This window comes from Astatotilapia calliptera, chromosome 1 (assembly GCF_964374335.1).
Source record: "Astatotilapia calliptera chromosome 1, fAstCal68.1, whole genome shotgun sequence".
NCBI lineage: Eukaryota > Metazoa > Chordata > Actinopteri > Cichliformes > Cichlidae > Astatotilapia > Astatotilapia calliptera.
In genome coordinates this window covers 27,567,459-27,593,693 of record NC_137422.1, presented here as the reverse complement: position 1 = coordinate 27,593,693, position 26,235 = coordinate 27,567,459, and the positions used below count along the sequence as shown (strand labels likewise).

At 39.1% G+C, this 26,235-nt stretch overlaps 1 protein-coding gene across 1 annotated transcript in view; it reads left to right on the top strand.

Moving 5' to 3' along the window:
- Positions 1 to 26,235, top strand: part of ush2a (Usher syndrome 2A (autosomal recessive, mild)) — a 222,513-nt gene that overhangs the window by 114,634 nt on the left and 81,644 nt on the right. Inside the window, exons 43-54 of the mRNA XM_026171366.2 lie at positions 2,648 to 2,810; positions 2,917 to 3,064; positions 6,199 to 6,356; positions 7,743 to 7,890; positions 9,183 to 9,338; positions 12,715 to 12,862; positions 14,244 to 14,386; positions 21,856 to 22,454; positions 22,624 to 22,793; positions 22,889 to 23,055; positions 23,159 to 23,247; positions 25,544 to 25,878. Of these exons, the coding sequence (XP_026027151.2) occupies positions 2,648 to 2,810; positions 2,917 to 3,064; positions 6,199 to 6,356; positions 7,743 to 7,890; positions 9,183 to 9,338; positions 12,715 to 12,862; positions 14,244 to 14,386; positions 21,856 to 22,454; positions 22,624 to 22,793; positions 22,889 to 23,055; positions 23,159 to 23,247; positions 25,544 to 25,878 (2,424 nt within the window). The remainder of the gene's footprint in view (positions 1 to 2,647; positions 2,811 to 2,916; positions 3,065 to 6,198; positions 6,357 to 7,742; positions 7,891 to 9,182; positions 9,339 to 12,714; positions 12,863 to 14,243; positions 14,387 to 21,855; positions 22,455 to 22,623; positions 22,794 to 22,888; positions 23,056 to 23,158; positions 23,248 to 25,543; positions 25,879 to 26,235) is intronic.

Below are 26,235 nucleotides of genomic sequence, written 5' to 3'. Positions count from 1 at the left end.
AAAAAAACACAGAGAAAAAATCTCTTAAAGAAAATGGGATAGGTGAAGAGAAGGGTGAGAGACTGTGAGAAAGGTTGAAGAAGGCTGCTGGAGGCAAACAAAACAGTATCAGCAGATTTATATCCTGCCCTCACCAAACACTGCCTGACTCATACACATTCATACACAACCAAGCAGACATAGGATCATATGAATACCTATACTGTCAGATATGCACATGGTCACAAATGAAAAGAACCTGATAAAACATTCTGAAACAATCTGAAGTGAATTCATTGATGCATAGATTGTGACTGGAATCATTTTCTGTCGTGTGTGCGTGTGTGTGTGCATATGTGTCTGTGCGTGTTTTGATGCATTTGAAACACCTACTGTAGCATGAAGTACCAGAAAGACTTTTGGCAAAAAAAATATTGCCAACAAGTTCCAAAAAGTTTATGCAGATAAGCTCAAAATGAGCATGTTTAAAGATGAGTGTGGTCACACACACGAGTACTGATATGGGAAGAGCCGATACATAAAAACATGTAATGATGTCCTTCTGAGGACCCAAAAAAGGTCCGATCCCACTGTAAAATTCTCTGTAGTTTATGTTGTTGTGTTGCTTGTACAATTTAGAGAGCAAAAGGAAATATGCAAGAGAACAAAAGTGCAGAAGGCAGGTTAACAGTACACTCAAACCTTCATCATCTCAAATGTTTGCTTTTAAATTTAACATTCAGAGAGGGCACCTGGCTTTTTCACACTACTTTCAAAACGCACTTTTAAAACAATTACCATAGTGAATTATTATACAGATTATTACAATTCCCCTTTGATTCAGTTTTTCAAAAGTGGACATATATCACGCTGCCAATCGACAGCATATAAATCTTATAATAAATGTGATAGATTAGCCACAGTGGCTAATTGTGTGCTAACACACACTCATCAGTCATTCAAAAAATGGCTTTTAATGGGAGGACCCAAGAAAGGAATCCATCACTTTTTAAAATGGCCTCCCTTCGCGACCATGCCAGGTGGGTTGTACTGCCTTCAGGGATTTGTAAGAATTGCAGGACAATTTATAAAGTGTATTTTAGTGCTCCTTTTTTATGACTTTTTTTTTTTTTTACTTCATACTTCAGAAAATCTTAGTTATCAAATATCTTATCAGAGGGATTTTTACTTATAAAATGTGTAATAGTTAGTGAACACACTTCACTGCCAGCTTAAAACAGATTTAATTTAGTATATTTGAGTTTGCAAAAAAACCCAAAACATTTTGGCAAATAAGATTTTATCTTTTCTGAACAAAATCATTGTAAAGATGGAACATCTCATTTATGTTGCAGAATCCAAACACATCAAATCTGTTTAGTCATTAGTATTCAAACTTAGAACCAACAAAAGTACAGCAGTAATTATATAAATATATTTTCCTGAGTCGTGCTCTTTCACATTGGCCCCCTTTTTATAACAGCGCTAGATAGTTGACATGTCTTGATTTCCTAATGCCATTTCTGGTCTTTTTTTCTCCTCTTTGCTGGGGATGACCTTCCTGTTCTAAATATAGAAAAGGAGACACCTCAGCCTGACTGTTGAAGGAAACTGTGTGCGCAGTGTGCTGTACGTGTGTGTACGTGCCTCTGTGCACATGTAAGGAAGCCTACCACTGCACTGTGTTTACTTCAGCTGACAGAAGAAACATGGTGATGAAGGCAGACACTGACATGCAGATACTCAGAGCAGTCTGTTTCAGCCGGGACTGCCACAGACACAGACACACATTTCACTCCTTTTTCGCGTCTTATTTTTATTTTGATGTTTTAATTCAAGCGTTGTGCAGACCTCTGCACTTAATGGTAATGTATTCATAAAGTTTGGCATTGCTCACCTGGTCGAGCAGGCAAGCCATATGACAAAGCCTTACTGCAGGGGCCTGGGTTCAAGTCTCCCCAGGATGTTACCCATGTGCTATCACCCCCACTCTCTCCTTCCTTTCTTGTCTCTTACTATCCTGACCATCAACATTAAAAAATGCCAAACATATATTTATACGAGTTTACAAATCAAATACTATTATTTTTTTTTTTTAAAAAACAGGCATTATTAGATACTAACAGACAGTCAAGACGATTCAAGACGTCCTTGAACCTCATGAGGGTTGCAGTTTAGTTTCATTTGTGAAAAACTCGAAAAGTTGATTCTGTTCATCTGGACATAGCGTTTTCTTAGCGAACAGAATCAGGTTTTGGACATTTACTTGCCTGGATGATTGAGCATGCATCAATTTGTGAAAAACCAAAATGTAAAATGTTTTGATCAAATGTTAACAAAAGCCAATACTTCTATATTTAAAGTACCAGGTTTTTGCAACACGATGAAAAAAAAAACGTTAAGCAGAGAAGTGATGCAACTAAGTCTACAGGGGTTTTTTTTTCTGTTGTATAAAGTCCTAAACTATATTAGATTTTAGGTAAATAGGGAAAAAAAACATAAGTAAATGATTAATAGGAAATAACTGGGAACTGGCTGAATTATAAGTATAGTCATATTAAAAGTGTTTCCCACTGGGCTACAGTAAAGTTTTCACACTAGGATTTTTGAAAAGCAGAAAAGTGAAAGGTCGAATTTATTTTATGTTTATTTTTCTCTTCATTTCTAGGTGGTCACATCCCTCTCAGATAAATGGTGTTTTGGAGTTTTATTTGATCTTCCTGTCTCATGACAGTGCAGAGCGTGTGCTAGCCTATAACAGCTCTGAAGTTTTTGAAGACTACACGCTCCGCAACCTAACCCCTGGAACTCTTTACACCATCACAGTAGCTGTAAGTCCATTGCGCCTTAATTTTGACTTTCAATTTGTTCGTTTGTATCATATTCATTCTTATGTTATTGTTTATGTGTGTGCATGTGTATATGTGTGCATGGCAGGCTTGTACAGGAGGTGGATGTACTTTAAGTCCACCAAGCCAGGCTCAGACTGAAGAGAGCACCCCTGAAAATGTCCCTGCACCACTGGTCACTCCTTTGTCCCCCAATGCGCTCAATGTCACCTGGACTCCTCCTGACACTCCGAATGGTGAGAGGGTACACACCTACACAAAAATACAAAACCATGGATTTTTTTAAAATAAATTGTTATCAAGAATAACATGAGCATTGAATGAAGTGGAAGAAGAAGAAGAATGTCATGATGATAACAGCATGTGATATTAATAGACCTGAAGAACTGATTAAAAGGTGATGCTATTTACCATAACCCTGTGTCTATGACATAAATACAGATATAAAGGTTTGTCCGTGTTTCAAGGATGCTGTTCCTGTTACCGTGAAACAGAAGATCATTTACATGTGAGTGAGAGGAATCAGTTGAGTCTCCAGGAGTAGAGAAGAAGAAGAGGGAAACAGAAAGAGGAACTAAAAAGAGAGAGCACAAAGGACTCATAACGAAAAGAGAAAGAGACAGAGACAGGGTGAGAGAACAAACAATTTGAGATCGAGACTAATAGAGACCGAGAGGGAGAGGACAGCGCTTCACCAAGCTCCTTTAAGTGGATGAAAAGTGCTCCCTTTTGACTAAAGAGAGAACTGCAGGCTGAAAGAGCGTAGACTCGCTGTGATGGCCTTTCTCTCTGTTTTCTCTACTCCTCTACTCTCTCCTCTTCTCACCTTTGTCTTCTTCACCTGTCCCCAGTTAAAATCTGGGGGGAAAGTGTATTTTAAGAGTCTAAGGTGTCTATTTAAAACAGAATTTAAAGAGTTAAAGTGATCAAAAAAGGAGCAGCGTAACTACATAAGCTGTGTGGTTTATTTAGAGAAGGCAACGAGTGATCCGTATTCTATTAGTGTGATTCTCTCTCGTAATCAAAATTTGCAAAAGACTGATATAATCTTCTGAAAGGGAAATAATAGATATGGATTTGTATTTCTTTCTTTTTTTTTTTAAATGTTTCAGAATTTAATTCTGTTTTCATCGTCCCACATCCTATAAATCAAAAATCAGTGCATGTATGTCTTCAGTCTAAGGACAGAATGCAGAATTCACCTGTAGGTAGAAAAGAAACATGGGGCATCCCAGTTTGTAGAGGTTAAGAAGTAACGTCTGCATTCTCTCTTGTGAACTGTTAATGCAGCTGTGTTGCATCTCTTTTACTTTTTCCCGATATCGTCCATGGCCTGCTAATTGTTGTTGTGTGTTCCAATGAAAATACACATTAATCAGCATAAGCTAAAACGCTGTCTGTGATAAAAGCACAGAAATACTCCCAAAGACGTGAAATGCATTATGAAATACGTTAGTAGTTACTGTAAAAGAGATTGGCCCCACTTTTTTAAACAGTTTATCTTGATTTCTGAATCGACATAGGTCAAGTCAGCAGATGTTTGCTTTGAAATGAACTCATGTGTTTTAATACAACTCTTAAAGGTAAGTAGTTAAATAGCCGTGAAAATACAGTAAGTTTAAGTAACATTATGTATGACATGGTGCACTGAAAATTATGTATTTATCGATAATCTCAAGGACTATATCAACAAATAGTATATCTCATGAAACCAAATTAATTAAGCGAAGAAAACCCCTTGATCCCCTCCCATTTCACAGTCTCTTGACATACCACACACACTACCACATATTATCAAATGTTACTGTCATGCTCGTTAAAGTATGTGTAATTCCACAATGTGTGTGTGTGGAATGTGAATCGTGTGTGTTTTACGCTTAATGCCACACGAGTGCATTTTGCACCATAAACCCTGTGATGTGTGAGCATATTAGCCTGGATAAATTACTTAAAGCTTTTCTCAGTTGATGACAGAAATTTATAACAAGGGAAACACTTAATCATGATTACCCGATTATCTCGTGCTTAAAAAGCTTTAATTTTTGCTCAGAAAAGAAGAAGAGATCAGTACGTTTTTCCTCACTAACTCCTTTTTTCATACAAATGGATGGCAACAACCACGATGATGATGGTGATGGGTTCCAGAAGACCTAGATCCTATGTTATTTTCTCTTTCTCTCTTCCTTCCTCTCACTCTTTCTCCCCCCTTCTCCCCAATTCCGCAGGGATTTGTGGGGGATAATCCTCTCGGGGATTAGGTCGGGGCAACACGCAGACAAAGAGGGGAAATAAGCCTGTTATGCATTCGCTGCTTCATTTCCCAACCTGTCTTTATTACAGCCTATACTGATATGGGCTTATTCACACACACAAGCACATACAGATGTCCGCGCACATATGCACACGCTCTCACACGCATGTGATTGGCCACATTAAGAGCTCCCCAGATGTAGCTTGTGTCTGTGGGTTTTTTCGTGTCTTCGTTTTCCTGATAGGTGTGTATATCTCTATTGAGCAATAATAAAACCCACACATGATTAAAGCAGAATAGACTCTTAGTTCTTAGCGCTGATCTTTTGAGCCCCCTGTATGCATTTTTATTAAGGAAAAGCACATTTGGCACCTTACTGTTTCATTTTTTTATTAGGTGGATGTAATGTAATGTAATGATTGTGCTGGTGTGTGTGGGAATGGATACGTGTGTACAAACTACATATGTGCAGTTTGTCCGTGTGCAGGTTAGAGTGTGCACACCTATTTGCACCCTTATTTGTGTGTGTGTGTGTGTGCGCCCGTTCATCGTAGTACAACTGTCCTTCTTAGGGCTTTTATCCTCCTAACACTCATGGTTACATTTGTCATTTCAGTGCTGTTTCTATCATTGGATCACTCTACCTGACTGGCAGGTCTGCAGCCCCTAAGTCAGTTTTCATTTGCATTGTAATCCAGTGACCCAGACTGCATCCCGTCATAGTAAAGCTCTCTTTATGATTGTAATGCCTCACACTATGGATGCAGTATTATTGCATATGAGTGACCAATCCAAACAGAGTGTAAAACTATCTCAGTATAACTATCTTCTGAAAACCTACAGGAAATGATCTCGATGAAAGCTTGTAATGGTTATGATTAGTTGTGATACTTAACATCACTGTCTAAATCGTTGCTCTTGGTCAGAGGTTATTCAGGGCAGGGGATGTGAGCAGAATGTGACAAGGAGCGGGAATTCCATGTTCAATAGACTTCTTTTATTGTAATAAATACTAAGGATTGTTAAGAAATGTCAGTTCTATTGTTGCCTGGGGTATTTTTTCCCTGTTATTTAAATTTTTATTCTGTCATGTTCTAATCAGATGTGTTCTTTTCCCAGGTATTATAACTAGCTACGGTCTCTGGCTGGATGGAGTTCTCATTTTAAACACCAGTTCCTCCCAGAGGTTCTTCTTGGTGGAGGGACTCTCTCCTTGGAGCCGGCATGTACTCAGGCTGCAGGCCTGCACAGCACGAGGCTGTGGCAAGGGACCGATGGTCAGTCAGTGTTATAGCATATAGTATAACAAACTGTAAGATGCTTTGTCATATAGTAATGCCTTATAAATAATTGTGTTGTTGGTGTTACTGACCGAATATTGGCTTTTGAACTTATTTTTAAGAGATACTTGAGAAAGATTTATATCCAGGGTATGGAAGTAGGCAAAACTGACCGGATCTAATGATCTGACAAAGAAAAAGGGAACAACGGGACTGTTATTGACACACAGGGGAGATTGGTGATGAGAGGTGGAATTAATTAAATTATGTGGGTAAGAAGCAGAAACAAAAGCAGGAAGTAACCACAGCTAGAAACATGAGAAAACTGAACTTTAAAGTAAAACCTCCAACAACTATCGCTGAAACACTGAAATATGAATACTAATTAAGATGATAGAGACAGTTGAACACAGAAGGCACAAGCAGAAAATAAAACAAGAAACAACTAAAAACTGGTGAGTACCACAGGGACCATGACATGAAACAGCAGAGTATTTTTCAACATGAATTCTAGTTTCTACCAAAAGTATGAAACACAAAACACAACATTACATTTTTGTCAAATACACCCGTCAAATTTAGCGTAGCAAAAGTTTTATAAAATTATGCATGAATTATTTTCATGAGTTTCATTAGCGCTTTAACTAATGCACAAAATCATATGTGGCAATGCCTGCACACACGTGTGTCTGTGTGTACGTGTGTGTCATTGGGAGTCATAAAGGTGATCGATTCTCTCGGCTCAATAACGAGGGTTGGTGTGGCCACGGTGACATTTGGTAGGAAATGCCACTTCATTTTCAACGACGCCTCTGACAACAGGCCATATTTTGGGGCACTTTTCCAATACAGATGCCATGTTTAGTCAAACACCAGGAGAACTGCTGACCTAGCAGAAAAAGAGAAGAGGAGGGTGGGCAGGTGAAGGAGGGTGAAACAGGATGAAGTGGAGAAGAGGAAGAGGTGATAGGATGGGCAGGAAAAGGAGAAAAGGAGTCGGAGAAGAAGGGAATTTCAGGCAAAAAGAGTAAATGATGAGGACAGAGTAAATGGCCAGAGCAAAGTGAGAGATGAGGTGGAAGGGAATCGAAGGCAGCAGAGGAGAGTCAGACAGGAAGAAATGAGACAGAAGAAGACTGTAATGATGAAAGAGGACGGAAAAATGGTGGCAGAGATAATGCCGGCCACTTGTGTAGAGTGGTTTCATCTGAAAATGCTTAGTTTTAACATTTCAGACAGGTTGTATCAGACTGAGAGAGGCATTATTTTCAGTTTTTTGTATTTCTCCAATAGCTGTTGGATGAATGAGTGTTAGTGGAGCTATGATAAAAATGCTACATATCTGTATTCTTCTATGCATTTTGATATCTGTGTTCTTCTAAGGTGGATATGCGTACATTAGAGATGGCCCCAGAAGGTCCTATACTGTTGGAGCTGGCCAATCAGAGTTCAAGATCTCTCAGAGCACATTGGACAGCCCCTCCTAGAGCGAATGGGAACCTTAGCTACACAATATACTACAAAAGCAAAGGTAACAGCGAAAAGCTACATCTTTATCTTTACACATGCACAGGTCTCATATAGTATTTGCCAGGCAACAAACCCAACTTTATCTGTAAAACATTCACATCACAACTGTGGAAGTTGTAAAATGTGAAAGCCTCATTTTCTGAATAAAGATATGGATATGTTAATAATACACAGTCATTCCTACCGGGGTAAAAAGTAACATATAGATAGTAACATATCTGTTTTGCTTGAGACTCTGCCTATTGTGTAGACATATCCGCACTGTTTTTGGAGGGGTGGGGTAGGGTCAAAAAGGCTTTACAAAGACGTAAAGCCTTTTTATCAAGATAGAAATGGACATGTCAGTACAAATGCAAATTGGAATACACAATCACACTTCTCACTCACAAAGTCAGCTTGCACTGAAAGTCAGCCATGTAATGGGGAAGTAATCAAGAAGTAATCAGTATACAGTAGCATAGAAATGACAAGTTGTTGTTTCTTTTTGATACTGTGTCAATGATTTGAGGAAATGACATGGGAGTATAGACTATAAAAGTGGTATGAAGATAGGAGGAGGAACAAAGTCAAGTTGCAATTCAATAATAGTATAAAGAAAAAAGGGAGATGAGAAGCTCATATTTCCATAGATGGATTAGAAAAGACAGTAAAAACAATGTAAGATATGAGGAGCAGCAATACCACGGGGAGACAACAAAAGCAACAGATAGACTGGACATGGCGAGAAAAGAGAACACGCATATTCTCATTTTTTCAGTTACGCATATTCACAAAGTCTCTCCCTGTCATACACACTCACTGTCAGGCACTTTGATCTATGCCTCACAGAGAACCCAACAGATGAGTGGAGAGAAGGATAGAAACAGTGTGGAAGGAAAAGAGAGACAGTGTTTCGCTCTAGTTGCCCATAACCTCCTGTTTCTTTGATACAAACGGCCTTCATCAATCCACACAGAATTACGTGTGTGTGGGTGTGTCTGTATAAATATATTGGATAGGCTTGCTTACTATGATTTTCTGATCCCTTTTCTTTGACTATCCTTGCATAACCTCAATATGGAGACCTCTCTCTTTCGATTACTCTCAAGTTAATCTCAGTGGGGGTTTTTCTCTCTCACGACCTCTCTCTCATTCCTCTTTCCTTTTTCTTTCTTTTTTTATGCATCTCTTACAAGTCACTTTTCTGTCTTTAGAGTGGTAACACTAATAAAAAACATTCACTGTTTTTCATTATCTTTAGCTATACATTGCTTGGCCTAAGACCTTACATGTCTTTCTTTCTCTGTCTCTTAGATGGTGATGGTGCATTGGATGGAGGTACAGCAGCAGGCGTCTGGTTGTCTGTGACAGACCTGCAGCCTTACACTAGCTACAGCTTCTGGATCAGAGGCTGTAATACACAGGGTTGTATTGAGAGCCTGCCACTCAGTGTTACTACACTGCCAGCAGGTACTCACACGCCAAAGACTTTCTTATCATTATTAATTTGATCATTACTAGAACTGCATAATTTTTTCACTGTGTCACAGTTTCAAATATCATGATCATCCATCGAAAGGCTCTAAAGGTTTATCCAACAGGTGCTCTTCATTGCTTCAGTTTACATCGTTCTTGACCTGCTCTTAGCTGGTTACACAAAAACCTGAACTTGCTATGCTAGATCAGCAAAGTTTAGCAGGGGCACCAAGGAACTGTGTCACTCCTTTGAGCAAGAAACTCATATAGCGAAATGCTACTGCCTGGTGAGGTATAGTTCAGAGTAGGGGTGAGGGAACTCCAGGCCTCAAGGGCCAGTGTCCTGCAGGTTTTAGATATCACCCTGGGTCAACACACAAGAATCAAATGATTAGTTCATTACCAAGCCTCTGGAGAACTTTAAGACATGTTGAAGAGGAAATGCAGCCATTTAAATCAGCTGTGTTGGATCAAGTCTAAAACCTACAGGACACCGGCCCTTGAGACCTGGAATTCCCCACCCCTGGTTTAGAGACTTGAACTGCCTGAGTTTGAGTCCACTTCAGACCATTAACTGAGTATCATTGTCCGTACTCTCTCCCTGCTTTCATGCCCACTGTCTGCATTGTCTATTTAAAAAAGGCTGAAACTATCAAAGGTAGATTCTCATAGGTGCAGTTTTCTCATTGCTTTCAACATCCCTGCAATTTTTACCAAATTATTAAACATTATTTATTTTCTCAATAATGCTATTTGTTTTTTTCCTCATTTTTTTGCATTTTGAAATTATTTAATCCTTTAATTTAAGTCACAGTTGATCTACAACAAATTAAAATTAAAATCCTTGGGAAAAAAATGATGATAATAGTATGACTGTGGTATTGAAATTTTTCTAAGGTCTTAATTAAATGACTGTTCTAGTAGATTTGTTTCTCACGCCACACACAAAACATGAACTGTGGCGATATTTTTAAGATTACTTTGATTTTAATTGCTGTTCTTGTGAACTGGAAAGGTTTATTTTTATAGCTTGCTCTGCAAAGGAAAAAAAAACAATTATTCACTGGAGTCGACATACACATCATTGACTTGACTTAATGATGTGAAAACATATTTCTGATTTACACAGCCCGTGTGTGTGTGTGTGTGTGTGTGTGTGTGTGTGTGTGTGTGTGTGTGTGTGTGTGTTTGTATTGTAATCGTGTAGAATAGAGACTGATTGTGCATACTGATAAATGTCAAAGCTGATCAGAGCAGTCTGGAGATAATTGTAACATGCACACACACATACAAACACACACACACACACACCTATAGACACACATTTTACCACTTTAGCTAATGTTATCAAAAGGGTTGAATATGTACACCCTTGCACATACCACACCCATGTCTTAGTGAGTCAACAACAAAAGACAGACTTAGGAAAGTTCTCCTGTTCAAGTTCAAAACAAAGGCATAAGAAAGTATAAATTTTAAATACCAGACGTTTCCTCTCTTTCTACCTCTATGCCTCTGGCATCTCTTTAGACTTCTATAAGGCAAACTGTCTTGATGCGTCCTTGTTCTATGAAAGAACAGAGAGAAGATAGCGGAGCAAGAGACAGAGGAGCTGAGGAGGAGGAGAGCAGAGAGAGAGAAGTGAACATAAAAGTGCATAGTTTAAAACGATTAGTGACACCTCTGATATTGTACCTACTAACACAGCATGAGAGAGACACAGGCTCACCAACAGTGTGTTTTGCGTGTGCATATCTGTACGTATATGTGTGTGTGTGTATGTCAGAGAAGCAGGAATCATCTTTTGATGAATTAGCTAAATACACACACTCAAGGAATGAACTGGGTCATTAAAAAATCCACTGAATCTCTGAATGCAAATCAGAGGGTCATTTTAATCTAAATCTAAGTTCAGGTGTATCGTATCAATTCAGTAATTTGTTAAATGCTTGTTTGACTGTAAAAGAGCAGGATCTCCATTTCCGCGCTTTCCGTGTATTTTCCTACTAATCGACTGCTCACTCCATTCTGATAGCATTGTGGTGCCTTTCGAGTGACAGGATGTTCACTTGACCTATCCTAATTTGCTTATAATGCTGCCTCTTGAAACTCAGCAGGCTTTTACCCAACTACTGTTGATCTAAAATGAAGACGTGTTTTTTCAGGTGTTTTTTCATAAACACGGGTAAAATAAGAGCAGCCAATTTGGTCTGGTTTGAAATGGAGAGCAGACAGCCTACGAGAAGCAGTCATTAAGTCAAGTGCAGGTGATTGTTTGCACAGTTGTAGGAGAGGTTGACTAAGACTGGTGGTACAGAATATATAAGGTTGATAAAAACTGATTAGAAATAAAGGCCAAAGTTGGTATTAAATAGCCAATTAAGGTAATCCTCTGATATCTGTTGTGTTACACTCATATTTTGTTTTCTGTTTCTTAGTTTTCTGTTTTCCAAGCTTCCTTTCCTCTAAGGACTTAGTAAATCTTGTGAGCGAGAACTGGATAAGGATAGTGACACAATTGCAAACATAGCCACAAATAAGCCTTTAAAAAAATGGACAAGTCACATCTGACACACATACATGGTGATTCTTTAGTTGTTTTGTTTTTTGTTTTTAAAAAGGGCTTTTGTGTCATGTTTTTAAAATCGATGTGCTTTGTGTATGCATTAATATAATGAATGTATACTAGAGGGTTGAGTTATGTTGATGGACCACCACTAAATTATTCTGAATCCACATTGAAAGTGTTATTTTAGGCTTTTCTCACACATCGTGTATGCCTGTGTGCAGTTGTAACAGCCATCTTTAGAATAAGATGTCTTCAGCAATCAGTCTTGTTGAAGTGGACATCGCACAATTTTTGATTGAAGGGTCACTTTATACATCGGAGGGCCTGCTCTTATTTCACATAGTCAACAGTGCAGTCACTCTGATTTCCATCATGTACTTGTTGTTTGCAGCTTATCTCATTTTATTCTGTCTTTGCACAAATGTTCTGTGTTTCTGTTCAGCTATCATATTGATTCTGGCTTGTTTACTGATTTTCCAACACTAAGACTTTACTGTCACACTGAGCTAAGAAGACGTGGACTTTGTGGATTTAATGCAGTGTGTGTATTTGTATGAATGTGAGAGTGATGAGTATATCTGGTTGTGCTTTTTATACTCCACACTGTGAGAGGTGTCATTGCGTTACAGTGAAGTTGATCAGTTAGATGAAATGGACATACCTTTTTATGGTTTTTTTGTTTTTTTTTCTTACTCTCTAAATGTCTAATCTTTTCATTTCACCGACTGACTTCCTCCATATTTTTGTACTCCCCTGCTCCTTCTTCTTGTCTTCTTCTCAACATACTTTCTTCCTTCTTAGCCCCTGATGGATTGTCACCTCCAACTCTAGCCCATGCAACTAATGCCAGTCTGAACGTGTCCTGGTCCGCCCCTGTCAACTCTAATGCACCAGGCCCACTCTACTACAGTCTGCAAATGAGGACATCCCCACAGAGGCCTATCATAAGGTGAGAGACACCATAAAATGCAGAGTCAAAGCAGATGGACAAGTTTGCAAACCGTTTTCCACAATGCATAAAAGTTTTCTGAGAAGAGTAGCAATAAAGTAACTGGACACACACACAACAAAGTACACATATTACATACTCTAAATATCAGAAAATGTGCATGTGCACATAGCCTACACATGCACATATAAAGGAGCACATTATACAGCACAACTGTGAATATGTCACTTCAGTAGGACATAACATCAGAAATCCAGAGAGGGAATGACAGGATGTAGAGTCAGAAAGACAAAAAAAACCAAAGACATGGAAGAGAGAGGGAGACACGGGCAAAGAAAGTGTGATAGAATAAAAAGAGGGAGAGAGGGTGTGCATCTGATATGTATTCATTACATGCTTCCTGACAACAAATTGCAATTTAATCCAAGAAGAGGAGGCTCTCATTCTGTGGTAATAAATAAATGACTAGCTACATGTATTATATATCAGACAGCCATGCCCTCCTCCTCCTCTGCTATGGAAATCTCATTGTTCTCTGATTTATTCATTCATTCATCCCTTCTATCCATCTGAAGCTAAATGGTCAACGGTCGCTCATTTATGACAATATTCTTTTACTTTGTCCTAGATTCCTTTGTATGATTATATGATGGGCCAGGTAAGGCATGGGAATAAGATAAAAGGCTATGGAAAAAACTGTACATAATGCATAGGCAGCCAGTGTTTAGGAACCCTATGAAATTTGGGCATTATTATAATGTTTTACTTAAAATATATTTGAATTTACACTTTGGAATCTATTTAAGAAACAAACCATTTTTTTTAAGTATAATGAAATTGTTTTTTTCAGAAACCTTTTGCTTTGACACCGGTAACTTTTCCCACTGAAGTATGAATTACATACTTTGTGACTATTCAGATCCTTTTTTTTTTCACTTCTCACATGCACATCTCTCTGGCCTTAAGTGTACGCTAAAAGGGATTTAATAACTACGTACAATGTTGACATGATTAACCTAAGGAACGTAAGAAGCTGTCCGGTGCTGAATCTCTCTGATGAAGCATTAAAGAGTAACATTTGGTCTAAGGTAGAAAGTATGGTGTTGCATATGTTTTTATTTTAAAAAAAATGGTAACTCCTGCAACAGTAAAGCTTTGCTAGTAATTCAGGAAATTTTCCAGATTGGTTTCTTCATCAGAAAATCTGAAAATGAAGTTTTGTAACATCAGATTTGTGTCCACTAAAACACAAGAGCATGCAAAGTGCAAGATCAGCATATTTAAATCTGCTGTCACTCTGTGACCACCAGGTAACAGAGCACATCACAGACCCAAATACATGTCCATGAATGAATTTGTGCTTGTGTCCATCCACTTCTAGGCTTTTGGAAAATGCAACAGACACCTTTTCCTATTACTTAGAGGGCTTATCACCATACACGCCTTACCTATTTAGAGTGGTGGTCTCGCATACACACGGGAAGACGGCAAGCCTCTGGACAACCCTTCGCACTGCAGAGGACAGTAAGTGGACATACTCACACACACTAGTGCCCAAAACATTTTACATAGATTTGTACAGACAGCTTCAATGCGCATAAACTATGCAAATATAATTTAAAAAAATAAATAAATGTTTCCAATAAATAACCATGAAAACAGTAATAATTTCTTTAAATAAACATGTTACGGGTCAGTGAAACTGCTGTACTGCTTTTTTGTAGGTTACCTATTGGTACTGGTTTCTGGTATTGTTTTGTTGTATTTCAAGGTGTATCTTGTGTCAAGTCCTTCCAAGTTGTGCGACTGACTGCGAAGTGGTTGGCAGTGATAGGCTTCTGCGGTCCACCTGTTTTGCTGTGTTAAAGTTAAACTCAAGGAGTCTGACAGATCATTAGATGATCATCTAAGCAATAGACTCATTAGACAATAAACATGTGGCTTCGGCTTAGTTCTCTTTTTTGCGACTCCCTCCAAGGTTTATTTTATAAAAGTATAAATGTTTTTTCAGTGGAGGTGTGAAATGAGAGGGAGAGAGAACAACTAAAGCTGCAGAAGGTGGTGAAAACACGGGCTCAAACAGCGCTGGGTGAAACACACAGACATGGGGAGTTTCACATACTGTAAGGTGTGTGTCTGTGTGTGAGTGACCTAGCCAGTGTCATTGTGGGCTAATTGCTGTAATAGAATCATATTAGCCACTGGAACAGCCTCCTCAGTGCAAAGTTATAAATTAATTAGTACCACGCTATTATCACATACATTATCATTAAGCAGGTGAGATTTGCATACATTGATACGCACACAAACACAAATGTGTACAAAACATGTATGTGTAGTGTACGTATACATACGCAGTGACACGAAGACAAGTGCAGTTACACATATACCATGACATACCATGCACGCACACACCTATTCATACACACACAACTGCAGCCATTTAGGATGCATTAAATTATGGCCCTGCGCTTTTCTCATTGCTATGCAGAATTGAATTCCCTCTAGCAAACACACACTCACATGCACTCACACACACACAGGGCTTTTGTTACACTTGTTTTTGTTGCACTCGTGTTTCTGTTTGTGTCTTGACTATTAATGCAAGAATGAAAACATTCTTAGTGTCTCTCTGTCTCACGCTGAGAACGTATGTGTCATGCACATGCATAAGTCCTTGGCCTTCTCATCGATAACAGACCTCCTGATGCTCAGTTACGACACTTCATGCAGAGATGCAACACAAGGCTTTGGGATGCTATCTAAACTGCACCCAGTTGCCACAAAGATCAGACAGATTTGTGTATTTATTTTGACAATAAGCATGTATGTAATGGAGCAATCTCTTTGCACTAATGATTCCAGCCATTTATAAGCATTTATTCCTGTTCACGACTTTTGGTGTCATATTGGATTCAAGTAATTATTAATAAATAAATGTCACATTTGACATGAATTTTCAATTCTGCATCCTTTAAATGTAAAAATGTACATTTTTAAAATATTCATTAAAATTGTTTTACCATAATAATGAATACAGAATAGGTGTAAAAGTTCTTAATAAAAAAGGGATTTAAACCTATGATGGGAGCAAGCCACATTCAGGCAGATTGGATTTCCCTTACACTGATGTGTAATTTGTCACCGTAAACCATCTTCTTATCATCCTAGCAGGGAAAGAAAAGAGGGGCTACATTCTCTGCTTAATCTCGTCTCTCTCTCATACAAGAATAAATGACAACCTTTTGCATTTCATTTGGTGATGTAACGTATAGTAAGGCTAATAGTTTGAATTTTATATTTGTTGTCCTGCATTTGTGGAATTCATACACGCAGCGTTCATTCTGACATAAATCTCAAATCTGAACACAGCGACAGACATATATACATTCACTGAAAGTCACACACACATTCACACAGTCGCTCAAGTGACATATACTGTACATTTGATCTTAACACACTCAGTCATTCTTTATAGAGTGGTCCTTTGGGTTTATCCTTTTGAAGGAGATCATTCTAACCTGATCTCTATGTGCAAGTGTGAGCTGTAACCTTGTAAGTTTTTCACTTTGGCAGAACACTGTATATAATATAGCGTGTGTCGACACGAACCATTTTTAACACTATGGATATGATCTCACTTTATCCACATTTATATACTGTTACTTCTTTCTCTTACTTCTTAATTTCTGGGTTTTTTTCTGTCTTTTTCTTCTTCTGTTGTAATTCCTTTTTCTTTCTCCTTCTTTCTCTTTTTTTTTACATTTTTTACAGAATTGTTTCACTTTTTGAGGGTGATCAAGGAAAAAATAGTATAAAAAAGGGGTGAAAAAGTAAAGAGAGGAAAAATAGAAAGAGAAAAAGGTAAAATGAGTAACTGAGGGGAAGAGTGAAGAAAGGAGAAGGCTAATGATAGAACAGAGAAAGAGAGAGAGACTCGTGCTTCCTCCTTTCCTTTTTATCATTCCATTAAAGTTTTATATCTATCTTTTTAATGTAATTTGGTCCCTATGAATTCCTGCTGCTGCAGAACAGACAGACGGCTCCTGTGAACATAAACTCTAGCTGTGTTGGACAGCTCCCTTTCCTCTGTCTACTCCCATGTTCACACCAGCTAAGTGATCTAAGAGTGTGTGTATGTGTGTGTGGGTGTCTGTGTGTGAGTGTGTTATAGAGCGTTATTGTGAGAGTATGACTAAAGAGCCATTTGAATAAAACGATCTTGACCAAGTAGTCTTAGAAATGAAAAGTGCACATGTGTGAACAAAAACATTAAACAACAATAGAGGTTTTTAAAAAAACATTTTTTATTTTTTTTTACAAAGGTAAGTGTGATCAAAAAGTGAAACAAGAAGTGTAAAGCAGGAACCACAACAGGAGTAAGGTTAGGGTAAATGACAGAAAGCAAAAAATCATGTTACTTAATTATTCAGCGGCTACATTAATAAAATATTATCCTACCTTAATTCTCCTGTATTTTGGTCAGTTTGCATTTCCAAGAAATTCTGAAACAATGTTAGCACAATCCTGCTTTAAATTTTACATATCAAAAGATAACCAATGAATAAATACATGTTCACCACCTGAACTTGTATTTAGATATGCTTTCTTTTACATATGGTGTCACAAACAGTAGGAATGCTTATGTAACAGAATTTCTATACTGAATGATTTCTCACCGATTTGAATAACTTGCCAACATAGTTTCACTTTACAGTTTGAAAAGCCAAATGTTGCTTTTCAGTTTGCCTACTCTCTGTATGAATTATGAGGATATACTAGAAGGTTACCTGAAATAAATTAATCACTCCCAGGATCTGAAAAATGTGGAAAATCACAAATGACCGATAAGTTAAAAGTATCATGATGCTTTTAGTAACTTAAAGGCTAATGTGCATCTCATATACTGGTGATGTTATGAGTACAAATCAAGCTTGTGACCTTGGTCATGTATTATCCTACTTCTCATAGCCTCTTCATTGAATTCTAAGGCAGAAATGACATTAAATAATCTGTGGAAAAAGTAAAGATATCAAATGCAGCATACTTTATTTCTTGTCACGTTTTGACACCATGTCGTAAGCATCTTGATAACAGTAAAGCTCAGCGTTTGTCCTCATTATGACTCCTAGGAGCCTCGATTCACCTTCAAAAGCCCAGTCACCCACATACACACATGCCCCCAAACACACACACACAAACACAAGCATGCATGGGACCCTGCGCAAGACTAAAAATAATACCCTTCCTCATCTCTTCACATGGATACACACAAATGTACACACTTAAATATACATGGACTGACCGTTAGCTGCACAGAAACACACATACATACACAAGAAGCAGCATATCACCTACACACCCACAAGTAGACATGCATACACACACCCTCCTCCCTCCCTTTCTCCAAGCCCTTGTCAGTTGATTGTGTTATTACTATGCTAACCAAATCCTTATAAATGTGATTTAAGGCTTGGCGGCCCTGCACTCCTGTTTTAGCCTTCTGCTACTGTGTTTTACTGGAGAGAGGAGGAGTGATAGTGGGAGGTGTGGAGAAAGGTATGAGAGGGGGGAGGGGTGGGGGGCATAGGGAATGAAGAGATTAGAGGAAGGGTAGGATGAGAGATGGAAAGACAGAAGGGTGAGAGGGAGAGAGAATGAAGGATAAGGAGTCAGGGAACCAGAGAGGCAAGTATGCATTCCCTCAACGCTCGTTCCCTTTCTGTCCAGAGAGCTGTAAAGCGTCAGTAAAAAAGAAAAAATAAAATGGAAAAAAGCATCACATGCATCTTAAATGAAAATTTCAATTGAAAAACTTAACAGCCCTTCAAATTGCAGAATTTTACACGCGCCAGTAAAGCCTAAATAACACTCAACACTTAGAGGGAAAAGGGTGGTATGGAGGAGGGGAGGAGAGAGGGATTGAGGGAGGAATGGGGGTAACAACAGGGGTTATTTTGGTTAGTTGATAGGGATTGAATCAAGGTGACTGGATTGTGTTTTGTGGCGAGATTATTTGCAGTTTAGGAATTTCTATTTGTTTACCTTTAGGTGCATATTCAGTCCATGTTTTTAAGTGTCAGTTTTTTAAACAGACATCTTAAGGATAAAAAAAGAGGGCAACATTATATTTAAAAAGACAGAAAGATACAGATTGTCTAATTAGACATTCAACAAACAGGTAGGTTTACATCCCAACCCTCCGCAAAGACAATGCAAGCATGCAGCAAGGCACACATGCATACGCGTAGGCAGACAGAGAGACGGGCTCTTGGTTATTCGTGGGGTTCACTGGACCTTTGGTGGTAATTGAATCAGTGTGAGTGCTGAGTAGAGCTAGCATAAAAACCTGTTAACCCAAAAGGTCAACTCCCTGCATTGTTTATTTAGCAGGGGGACCAGAGAGAGAGAAGAAGCAAGAGAAAAAGAGAGAGACCTAGACACAAGGCATGAGTGGGGGGTCGAGAATGAAGAGAAAATGGGAGCGGTGGTAGAGAAGAGGGAGAGGGAGGGAGAACGGTCAGTGAAAGGAAGAGAGAAGAAGGAAACGGGACACAGACTGAGGGAGGGAGCATTTGTGATCTGTAAAAATCACCCAAGCTTTACATCACTGTTTTTATGCTGTTGTTTATTTGTGTGGGCGATAGAGTGTGTGTGTGTGTGTGTGTGTGTGTGTGTGTGTGTGTGTGTGTGTGTGTGTGTGTGTGTGTGTGTGTGTGTGTGTGTGTGTGAGTGAGAGAGGGAGAGATTTGCCATCTCAGTGCAGCTATGTTTTTACTTGTGATGGGCCTTTGTCTAACTTGTTTGTGTGTGTTCAAGATTTTAAGTCATTTATTCTCATTCCAAAACATGAGGTAGTGTGAGCGGAAACAAACCTAAGCAATGAGCAGGTGAGATAGCACTATAGTTGTTAATAACTAACAAGTAAATCCGTAATATGCATTATAAAATTTCGTGTGTAATGATATTGCGAAGTTGTGAAACTCACAAGGTCCAAATTCACTATCAAAAACATTTTAAGAAATTGTTGAACTCCTGAAAACGCTTCACCTGCTTCCTACACCTTGTAATAGTAGCAACCACGTCAAAATGTAATGCTAAATAGTACTTGATTTGTTCATGTACAAAAGAGATTACTGTCAGACTATTTAATACACGAGAAACAAAAATGAAGTCAAATGCAAGCAAGGTATGAAACGTGGTAGAGGGTATCTCTAATCTTACTTCCCATATTTTTATTCGTGGAGTAGCTTTGAGTGATTAAAAGTTCAAAATCATCCTTATTTATCTTGCGCTGGGCCATGGTGCAGACCTTCAGTTTATCCACTGTCTGAAACAAGATGTTTTAGTTCCAGGAGTCTATTACTTTCAATAGGCTCCTTCTCACAGGAGGTTTGAACGGCAGGTGGGTGGGGCTGCTGGCTAACAGCTACAGCTATATGTCGGATATGGCCGTGTTAAGGATATCCCCTTTCACTGGCATCATACAGAGCCAAGAGTAGAAAAAAACAGTCCAAGAGCAAGACTTTAGAGCAGTCTGGTGTGTGAGCTTTTGCCTCACAGATAGTATTTGTGCATACGTTCACCTGAATAATAAGCACACTAAAATCATAATTGGTCAACTTTAAGATTTGCCTAAAAGACATTCAAAATCTTTTGAACTTTAGTAAGAAATAGGACATCCCAGTCCAGTTACTAGATGTTAGCTTGCATTTAACTCTGTGGGAAGCAAGGCCTCTCAGTTAGTGTGCACATACTGTACTTATACAGCTGTTATCTACATGACTACATGCATGCTGACATACACATATACATGCTTGCACACTTTATCTCTCATACAGTCATGCCTGCATACTCTTAGCTTCTCATCTTCATTCACTCTCCCTCTCTGTCTCTCCCTTACACACAAACATACACACCGCCATCTGGGAAAGCCGTTAGCGGTTAGCGGTAGCACTTAGCGACGCAGCACGCTCCCTCAGTCCGCTCAGTCACCTTGATCTGCTTGCCCTTCACACAGCACCATTACTGCTATACTGCATCGCAGTGGGTGTGGGCATGTGAGTGTGTGCGTTAAGAAGGACATGTCTATGTATATGGACATGCACCTTTGTGTGTCCATTATAGGGCAGTACAGTGGGATATAAATGCCCAGTAAGGAGGGGGGAGGGGGCATTTCCTTCAAATGAGCTACCATAAAGTGAAGTGTCACTCTGAATATCTTCTGTACGTCTTGTATAGGTTCATGTGATGTGATCCGTGTTTGCCATTAGTCTACTGATGTGAACAGCTACCTGGATATTTTGAATATGATGATTTGGGGTCTTGGTGGCACTCACACTTAATGAGAATGACAGTGGACATAAATTTCCTGTCCTGTCCTGTCTCTATCACTCAGTTTGGTTCTCCTGACCTTATGTTTGGTGAATACTGCAAGATTTTCTTAATTGGATGGATGGATGGATAGATAGGGGATTCCCCTGCAAGTTTTGTCATTTCAGAAATGCTAGAACCCAGTTCTGATCATTACAAAGCAGTCTGTGTAAAAGTTGCTCAAGTCTTTACCCCTTGCCGTTCTAAGATTCTATTGCTTCATCCATGATGGTCAGTATAATTAATCAAATTTATCTTTTTACAACATTTATTGCTCATTGTTAAGCTAGAATGTTCCTTGCAGTCCAGTCTAGCCTAAATATCTCACTACTGAAAGATGCAGAATCAAATTTATTCAATCATAAGTACCACAAAATCTATAAATACAACCTTAGTTTGCTCTTGGGAGGAAATTGAGAGAGAAAGAGAATTTTCATGTTAATCCCTTGGATAGGGATGGCAAAATCACTCTTTGTCCTTCTGATGTCATTCTTGATGTTACTAGTCAAATAATTCTTTTGAAATCCCCCCTCCTTGCTTTTTTACAGTCTTTTAAAAGGTTTCTTGTCTTTTCTTTTCCACTCCATCTCTTATTATCATTATTTTTCCTCTTTCTGCAGGTCCAGGACCAGTAGACACCCCAACTGTATCAGGGCTTCAACCTCGTAGTGTATCAATTACCTGGGTTCCTCCCACACAACCAAATGGAATTATCACAAATTATACCCTTTATCTTTACCCCACCTCTGTCACTTCTTTACACTATAAACCCAGTTCATTCTCCAGCATCAGGTGGACTCCTAACCCAAGTCTGCTTCCCAGTACAAAGGGTGCATATCTAAACTCAGGTCATAACCCCAGACCATCATCCAGTCTAACCACCCACCAAGACTCGAGCCACATCGCCATCTTGAAACCTGGCATTGCAGATAACCAGAATGAATCCACTCATGTTGTTGATGTGAGCGAAGGCACCAGTACCTTCTCATTCCACCCCACTGAACCTGATATCACCAGTGTATCTGCCATCCTCTCGGTGTCAACACCACAGTATAGTGCAGTAAACTTTAATACTGAACATTTTATAGAAGATGGTCCATTCCATAGTGCCCCTTCTAGTGCAGCTTCAAGATCAACACCTCTTTCAGTCACTGTTCTAGGGAATACCACCAATTACACCTTCCTCAGTCTACTTCCCTACCAAGCCTACAGCTTCCAGGTACTACATTTTAGTTAATAAACTGCTTTATGGTGTTTTGCATGTAATAAATATGCTAGCTTAGCAGTTAAAAGTGCCAGATTTACAGATTAAAATTCTTGGTCTTACACTGATAACCTTGTAGTCATAACACGTTATGATGTTTTAAAATTTGCTTTCCAATGTCAAGGTGGAAGCGTGCACTAATGCAGGTTGTTCAGTGTCTGAGAGGTCTCAGCATATTCGCACCCTCCCAGCTCCGCCTGAAGGGGTTCCTGCACCTCATCTTTACTCAGATACACCCACATCTGTCCTCTTGTCGTGGGGTACAGCAGAGCAGAGTAATGGACCATTAGAACGGTAAGACAAAATGACATAAACTCTGAAACACTTATAAACTCTTTGCAAAAATACAATATGCATTATTTTTCAAATGTATCTTGTTCTGGCTCTAGGTGGGTGATTGAGCGCAGAGTTGCTGGGACCAAACAAGTCTCCACAGTGGGTCATCTTCTGCCTGATCCTTCGCCTCTTTCTTTCCTGGACTCTTCATCAGCTCTCAGTCCCTGGACTACTTACCAGTATCGACTTGTGCTCCATAATCAAGCGGGCAACACCACAGGTAAGGTTTTGATAACAAGCTTGAGTAAAAGTAAATTCAGTCTGCCCAAGAAGGGACTAGTGCTGCAGCTTTTAAATTGCACAAAAAATGTTTGTTGTTACAGGGCCCTGGGTCAGTATTACCACCAGACCTTCTCGACCCGCTGGCCTCAGTCCACCAAGGATTAAGGTCTTGGGACCAGCAACACTTCAGGTAAGGGCAACGTTTTTTTAAACTGGCTCCTCAGAGTTTCACCAAAATCTTGTGGCTCTGTTATGAGAGGACAGGAGCTCTGAAATATGGCCCGCAGCACACAGTTATTATCCAAATCAGGCATGGTGTTACTGATCCTGAATTACAATATCTCTTAATACATTCAGCTGATAGAAGGTGTCAGAATCATAGAATGTGCTTTTAGAATTTATAGTGTTTATGTTTCAAAGAAATAGTCAGCGTCATTGAGAATCTCTTCAGTTACCCTATGTTTGACAGCGTGGAAAAGACAAAGCAATGTCACGCCGGTTCTTCCGTCTTTCCCTTTTCGGATTTAATGAGAAAGAAAAACATTCAACTCAAGGTCCCCTTCAGAAATGGGAGGGGCTCTGCCCCTGTCTGAGGATGCTTCCTTCCTGTCGGCCATTTTGAAGGAAGGACTAGAGTTAAATTCCACCACTGGCTAATCTCACATCAAGGCCTATCCATGAAAGCCACTGAAACAATATGGCATGCATGCCAATACAGACAGACGCACACACCCATGCACTCACAGACCTACACTAATGCTAACTGGAGAAAAATGCTAATGCCTGTCATCATTTCAGAACCACCCCTGTCATCTATGCAGCAGCACAGCTTTAGGGGTCACAGGTGCAAGAAGGAAAGCGTTCCTTCCTGGTTGTTGCTAATTGGACAGACAGACATGGGGCTTCCTGGTTACCAATTGACCTTGAAAACTAAAAGAAGGATTCTGAGCATCTTGATTCTTTTTTCATTCATTTTTTGTCAATTGCTTTCTACATTTCAATCTGCTACATGGAGAAGAGGCTACTGTAAACCATAACACATAAGGTTTCTCTTAATCAGTATCCTGGTTATGTTTTATTAAATTTGATTTTCTTTTTTTTGAAAGTGTTTGTTTTAAGTTGTGATTCTGTGGTCACGATCTACAAAATCTACAAAAGAAGGACTGAAAAAAGATACACTATAATGTTAGACATTATTCTCTCTCACTTCCAACTGTATCATAGGTCTCTCTCCCATTTAAATATACAAAAATACATATACAAAGGCACGCACACACATATACACACACATTCTGTACTGGCCTTAGCCCTATTGCTCTGTGTCAGCTCGGGGTCTCTGCTGTCTTCACCATCTCCAGATTACATCAAGCTATTCAATCTGTAAATGACTTCCACCACAAAGCACACCCAACACGCACTTTGGGAAATGAGCTACCTAACTCAAAATGACCCTGCCCATATGTGGTTGTGTGTATGTGTTTTAAGTTGTGTGTGTTGGTAGGTGTCTTTCTGTGTTAGTGGATGTGTTACTAGGAGTGTGTTGTGTGTGTCCTGTATAACCTCACAGTGTCACTTGTTAAATGAATATCAAGGTTGCATGAGAAATAATTATGCTTGACATTCATTCATAATACTCTCATCAACAGTGACCACTTAATCACCAAAACTCATAAGTCTCAGCCAGCTCTGAACTGATCAGTTATTGTACATGACAGTTCGTATGTAGGTGTTTTAGATTGTACAGTTCATAAATTCGCAAGTGTGTATGTGTTTACAGTGTGTGTTTATACGTGAATGCGTCAACAAAATATCATCGTAAAGAAAGCTGTAATTTCGTATTACGTGAGTGTGTTTGTAAGTAAATGTGTGTGTATTACCATTTGTGTGTGTGCCAGTTACCTTCTTCCTCACCCTGAAATGCTGACAGACTGAACTGTTTCCAAATCAGATGCAGTGCTCAACAGCAGCAGGCTTTTGTTTTTGCATGCAGCAATTCCATTACCAGCTGCTTTCATTATTTTAGCATGGTGTTTGTGCATGTGCGCGCGTCTCTGTGTGCCCTGTTTTAAATGTGATGAAAGGCATCTTCTGCTCAAGTCAAAGTCAGGTTATCTTTACCCACATGACAGCTCAACACACACACACAGAGACAGAGTGACCACCTAAATACTGTTTTCTCACTTATGCAGGTGACTAGTGTCACACCTGAAGACACATGCATTCATTTGCACTCTGTCTGCATCTTTGCACGAGCACACGCTGCAAGAACACATAAATAAACACACACCCTACATCATGACTTCCTGTAGTTCATCCATCTAAAAGCTTTTTTTTTCTTCCTATCGAGAACGTTTAAATGCCCAGTCAGTTAGGACAGCATGGCAGTTGGAAAGGATTAGACAAATTTTCTCAGCACTGCTCAATTGTATCTGAATGTACCATGAGAAACACAATGCTTATATCATATACCATTTTTTGTGTTGCAGGTCACATGGTCACCCCCTCTTATTCCTAATGGAGAAATTCACAGCTATGAGATCCGCCTCCCAGAACCCCGTATCACATTCAGCACTAACAATACTTCTGAGCTTAACGCCACTGTAACGGACCTTGTTCCATATACAAATTACAGTATCACTGTGTTAGCATGCTCTGAGGGTGGAGGACATATTGGGGGATGCACAGAAAGCCTGCCAACTCAAGCTACCACATTACCCACAAGACCTGAAGGGCTTTCACCGCTATCAGTAGTAGCAGTCAGTGAATCTTTCCTAGCCATTTCATGGGAACCACCGACCAGGCCCAATGGACCTAATATAAGGTAACATCCATATCTCTTTTTTGCCCCCTTTTTTAACCAGTGATGGCAAAGTAAAAATGTATGTCTTATATCACTTTAAGTCCACATTTGCTTACACGATAATATCCAGCACACAAATGTGGCATTTGGATATGTGAGGTGCTGTTCTACATCAACATCAGGTTAGGTTTATGTCAACTGACCCATTCCTATATGAAATTATATGAAGCAGAAAAAAAACTTTTATAATGTCATTGTCACCAACATTGACAAGCTGAGACTTTGCACCTAAATAGTCTTCTAAGTCGTCATAAAGTTTTTATAGAAAAACATTAGAGGTAGCAGCAGAAGTATAATAGTCATTTTAAACATATTAAA